The sequence below is a fragment of the Helicoverpa zea genome, chromosome 25 (genome assembly GCF_022581195.2).
Source record: "Helicoverpa zea isolate HzStark_Cry1AcR chromosome 25, ilHelZeax1.1, whole genome shotgun sequence".
Taxonomy (NCBI): Eukaryota; Metazoa; Arthropoda; class Insecta; order Lepidoptera; family Noctuidae; genus Helicoverpa; species Helicoverpa zea.
In genome coordinates this window covers 3944525-3950217 of record NC_061476.1, presented here as the reverse complement: position 1 = coordinate 3950217, position 5693 = coordinate 3944525, and the positions used below count along the sequence as shown (strand labels likewise).

Here is a 5693-nt window from a genome sequence, read left to right as displayed (position 1 = left end):
GATACGTCCCAGGTTGTATCATACTTGGGTAAAGGTGGACGGAGTCTAAAGATACCTTTGCAAAAACGTTTTATACAATCATTGTTACCCAAGTCCTGCCCAAGAATCAATGACAGTGCTGATCTATAACTATTTATGGTTGCATATTTTGCACCCGACTCGTATATCTGCGTAAGGAATTTTATAACCGTAGGGACGGAAGCTTCATAAATATCAAAATTATTTACTTTGCAGAATAAAAACCATTTTTAAAACAAACATCATATTGTTTGAGAGAACTGCCTGCAAGTGAAGCTAACATAATCGGTACCGAGGCAGGAGGAACGTTTCTTCTTAACAATGACGAGCTGATAATATCCCGGCAACCAGGGTAATTTTCTGGTGCACATCTCGATTGCTGGAATGAGAGATAATCAGGTCATTAGATGGTTGCAGAATTAAGGGGTCCGATATCAAGAGGCTCATGTAAAGAGGGTACCAAGGTTGTGTCCGCCATAAAGGCACTACCATAATACCCTCACCTTTGTCATCAATAATTTTCCGCAACGCTTTTAATATCATAGCGAATGGTGGAAAACAGTAGAAATAAAAGGATGACCACGATATTGTAAAGGCATCTATAACGTATGCGTCGGGGTCTCTGTGCCAAGATACATATTTTAAACATTTTTTATTGATTCTACTGGCAAATAAATCTATGCTAGGGGCCCTAAATTGTCTGACAATCTTTTGAAATGCTTGGTCAGACAATTCCCATTCAATGTCTGGGTGTATACGCCGCGATTCTGCATCTGCAACGGCGTTATCAGTCGAACTTATGTAAGACGCGAATACAGTTATATGACGTTTTTCACACCACTGCCACAATTCTCGTGTTACGCTCGTTAAGTGAGGAAACTGTACGCCTCCCATGCGATTAATGTACGAGATAGCCGTAGTGTTATCTATTCTTAGGAGAATTTGGCATTTGTGATAAGACTTAGCAAAAGTTTTAAGACCTAAAAAGGCAGCTAGGATTTCTAAGTAATTGATATGGCAAGAGCGTTCACTCTCCGTCCACATCCCGCTTGCCCGTTCCTCACCACAGGCAGCACCCCATCCCATTGTTGAGGCATCACTAAAAATTTCTAAACTGTATATGTTTTGTTTGATCTTGCATACAGGAGCCTGCATTGCGTGAACCCACCAATCGAGGTCTGGTAATACCGATGGTGGTATATTCATATACTTGTCGTAGTTATCGTCATTAAGTAGGGTTAAGTATTTACAGCGTTCAAGTTCTTTCGTATAAAGCCAGCCGTATTCCACAGCTGGGCATGCAGAGGTAAGTAATCCTACTAAACTTGCAAAGTCCCTAACTTTACAGCGATTAATGTTGCGAAACATGCTAATCTTGGTTTTAATTTTAGTAATTTTTTCTTTAGGTAAGGTGACGTGAAAATTATTTGAATCAATAATGTATCCTAAAAATGTACAAGTATTACTAGGAACCTGTTTACTTTTCTCAAGGTTAATTATAAATCCTAGAGCCTGCAGCAGACTTGTGGTATCAGATAAGTTCTCTAGGCATGATTCAAATGACTTTGAAATTAATAAAATGTCGTCTAAATAAATTGTTGACATATTTCCGCAAGATCGCAGTAAACTAACCACTGGTTTCATAATTTTCGTAAACACCCAGGGTGCTGTATTTAGTCCAAAAGGCAATACATTAAATTGGTACAGTTTGTTAAAAAATTTAAAGCGAAGGTATTTTTTGTATTCGTTGTGGACGGGTATTAAAAAATATGCGTCTTTTAAGTCAATCGTGCTCATGAAACAATCCTTTGATAAGAGTTTCAGAGCTGTTCGAAGGTCTTCAAGTTTGAAGTGGCTTGTGTCTATAAATTTATTTAAAAGTTTTAAGTTTAAAATTAATCTCGATTTGCCATTAGGTTTAGGTACCAAAAATATAGACGATAAGAATTGACCCTCGCAGGGTTCACATACAGATACAGCCCCTATTGAAAGTAAATCATTAATAGCACTTTTGAATTGACTTCTTTCGGTTGGTGAGTATTTTTTGTCTCCGGTACAAGGAGATTGTGTTACACGTCGCGAAAATGGAATTTTATATCCTTCAAAAACCCATGACAAAATGTTATGATCTTGGGTTATAAGTGCCCACTGTCGACTAAAGTTCAATAACCGACCTGCGTACTTTACCGTGTCTAGCGGCGGCGACTGCGAGTTGACGCTGGATTCGACGACCGCTTTGAGGAGTTTTCTTGGCGATTCTTGACAGGCTCCTTTGTCCTCTGGCTCCCCCTCGGCCTGGCTTGATTTGGAGGAGGAGCTCGCCAGTTTAAATAATTCTTCACTGGTTTCTGAGACCTTTTGACAGGGTTCTTGGTTGTCTGTGGCTTCATGTCAGCACTAGATTGAGAAATCGCCTTAGCTGTTTTTAAAGTATTAGACAACTCCTCGCTAAACAGCAGTTTGTCGATCTTGGTAGCTGCAAGTTGATCTTTGAGTTCCTTTTTCAGATTATTTAGAATAAAGTTTCTACGCGTTAAGGAATCTGCATGTTGAGCATCGCACAATAATTTAGACCCATCCATTAGGGTTTGAATGAGAGCCGTGTCTCTTATTGGTTGCGACATGAGCGTTGATATTGCTTCGCCTAGACAGGATGCCACTGAAGACAACTGTTTTTGTTTAAGTTCAATCGCTTTATCTCTTTTGAAGACCGCCTCGGGTATGGCAGCCTTAATCTCTGGGTTAAGCGCAGGAGCGTCCACGAGGGTGCAATTACCAGGAAGCAAATATCTGTCGGTAAGTTCCTTGCGGGTTTCTTTACTGAGCCCCGATGTAGCTACGTGTTGTAACCGAATCGCAAGGTCTGGTTGTATATCTTTACCGTATAATCTCTGTTGAGACGGGTCAACCCCTAATATTTTAAGGAGATCCTCGTCCAATTCCTGTTCAATGCTAGGTTCGGAAGGCAAACTACCTCCCTTACTCGTCGTGGGCAGTGTATCCACAGCGGCAGTCACTGTTGGTTGAGTTTCGACGTCCACGGTGGCGGCAGCGGCGCTGGTTGACGCCATAGGCACGCCCTCTTCAATTCCATATCTTGGCACGTCTATAATGGAAAAAAAATCCGTATGAACATAGTTAATACGAATGGTGTGATGTTCATATTCGTCTAATAATAAGGTGGCAACCCCAAAAGTTACCCGCAATATTATTCTTCAACGAATATTTTATGCCTATTATAATTTAGTTGTGGGTACTAAGAGAAAAAAAAAACGTTCGTCTAACAATAAAGTGATAACCCCAAAGGATACCCGCATTATTGTTCTTCAACGAATGAGATATTACATGCTTAATCACATTTATTAAGCTCTATGGCATAGGATTGTTTTCGTTTAACAATAAAGTGATAGCCCCATAAGCTACCCGCAGTATTGTTCTTCAACGAAAAAATATCTTAAACGTGGAACCAACCTTCAAAGCCTCTCTGGCAAGGAAATGTTTTCGTTTAACAATAAAGTGATAGCCCCATAAGCTACCCGCAGTATTGTTCTTCAACGAAAAATATTTTAAACTTGGAAACCAACCTTCAATGCATAACGGCTCCTGTATCGGTGGTGGAGACAGGCGTGCGCGTGACCTTGATCGAGGTGAAGCGGAACTGGCACTTGAACTCGAAGAGGAAGATGATGCGTCCGATCCTGATGACGATGCTGAAAGGTTTCTTCGTCGATCCTTCTGCTGATGACGGGCGCGCATCAATTTACGGTTCAGTTTTTTGACCTTTCTTGCAATTTCTTCGTAATCATCGGTGTTCGAGCGCGTGCGCTTTCCCATTTTTACTCGAAATGTTCAAAAAACTTTTTAATGCGCGTCGAGGCAAGAGAACACGTGCGAGTTGGCGGAACACTGAAGCGTGAATGAGGACAGCAAGACAGTAGAGCGGGTAAGAATGAACAAAAAAAAAAAAAAAAAATTTGAGAGAGGGTCTCTCAAAAATTCAGTGCAAATGGCGACACCGACGTGTGTACTACATGTGATCTAATATAGAAGTACAAAACCCGAAGTATAATTGCTGTAACCTTTAAATCCAGTAGTAACTTATAGATGTAATAAATAACTAGCATGTTAGAATTTATTGTATTATGTTTTGAAACTGTTTGCCGAACAAATTATGATAATGTGTAAAATAGGTCTTCTACTATACCTATTCATAGTGATACTGAATGTTTTGTGCAGTGGACAGCTGTCAATTTCCAAGGGAAAATAGTGATGTTTGTACTGAGCGATAATAGCTACAGTATTGTTTTCTGACACTTACTTAATCCCGACGTTTCGAATCCTTTACCTACAGCATCCATGGCACGGGCATTTATTTAAATAGCAATGGTGCCAAAAAACGGTCGAGGTTAAAATATATGGCCTTGTTTAGATGTCTTTATGGCATTTTGTGTATCAGTAACACAGTTTTGACAACTTTTCGGTCAAATAGGGACTTACAAATACGTACACAGAAAGTAGATGGGACTTGCTGTTTCACGTAGGTACTATAAAAAATGCCTATCTTAAAAGACACATATTTGACATAATATGTGAGCATTTAATAATATTCTCTATGATAAATGAAACCGCGAAATAAAGTAGTGTAAAATATCGAGTGATGTCGTTAATAGGCCACGTATTATATCGTGCGCAAATCCATCCATCATTACGGATTACGGTAAAGCTAAGTATTGTTTTATGCCAAATTCAACAATCATTTTTGTATTGAATACTTTTGTATACTTTTAAACAGGAAGTCATAAAATTGTTTTGTATCAGTTGAATTAATCATCGATATAAACAATTGTTTTCAGTATATATTTATTGCTCCAATTTATTTATAATGGTTATGATTATCGTGATCAAAATTACACTTGCATTAATTGTAAAAAAGACTGAACCAATTGTTTGATTTCCAGTTCCTGCCTACCTATTCCGATCCTGGTCATCTATTCTAACCTTTATAATTTTAACCTATTATATTTTTACCCAGGTGGTATATTTTTCGAGGCACTACTGACTAGTGGAACAGAAGAAAACAGCAAAACTCAAAGATTTTTCTTAACAGAAAAAATACCAGCCTTTATAACCAAAGTTTACACAACAAAATGGCTGCCGTTCACAAACTCGTGCGAGCATACTTGGGGCGCGATGCGGGATAATCCCGGGTAAGGCGTCGTTCCGCACAAGTTAGCGACTCGCGCCCCGGACAGGTAATAGCTTTTGTTACTACTCGCCATAGGAGGCTACACTTTTTGGAGGTTTGAGACTTTCCTGTTATGAAATAGGAAGATATTGAGAGATAATTGGAAAATAACGTTAATACCTGCCTATTTCATAATACAGACTCCTAAGCAAAAACTGTCTGTTATTAGCCCTGATTTGCTCTCAATAAGCGCAAAAGTTGAAGTATAGTCCTCGGCACGAATCTTGAGCTCTGACCTTCACCTGCGCAGAAGTAATTTATTGGGTCCCTTTTGTGGTATGAAGTGAGGCGCGGGGGCGGGCTAAAGCGGGGATTGGCCCGCAGTGCATCGCGTCATAGCCGTCACTCGGGATTGGTTCTTTGCTAATAAATCACTTCTGCGCATATGTAGGTCAGAGCTCAAGATTCGTGCCGAGGACTATACTTCAAC

At 39.7% G+C, this 5693-nt stretch overlaps 1 protein-coding gene across 1 annotated transcript; it reads right to left on the bottom strand.

Moving 5' to 3' along the window:
* Nucleotides 1-266: 266 nt before the first annotated feature.
* LOC124642781 lies at nt 267-4084 on the bottom strand. The gene is made up of 3 exons (XM_047181419.1): nt 3603-4084; nt 2206-3124; nt 267-397 (listed from the first exon to the last, which is right to left on the bottom strand). The coding sequence occupies exons 1-2, from the start codon at nt 3850-3852 to the stop codon at nt 2211-2213; spliced, it is 1164 nt and encodes a 387-aa protein (XP_047037375.1). The 5' UTR covers nt 3853-4084; the 3' UTR covers nt 267-397; nt 2206-2210.
* Nucleotides 4085-5693: the final 1609 nt, after the last annotated feature.

Excerpts from the sequence above, each read along its gene's own strand:
- LOC124642781 (XM_047181419.1), bottom strand. The coding sequence starts at position 3,852 with ATGGGAAAGCGCACGCGCTCGAACACCGATGATTACGAAGAAATTGCA. Across the intron at positions 3,125-3,602 it reads GGAGCCGTTATGCATTGAAG|ACGTGCCAAGATATGGAATT; the intron begins GTTGGTTTCCAA and ends TTTCCATTATAG.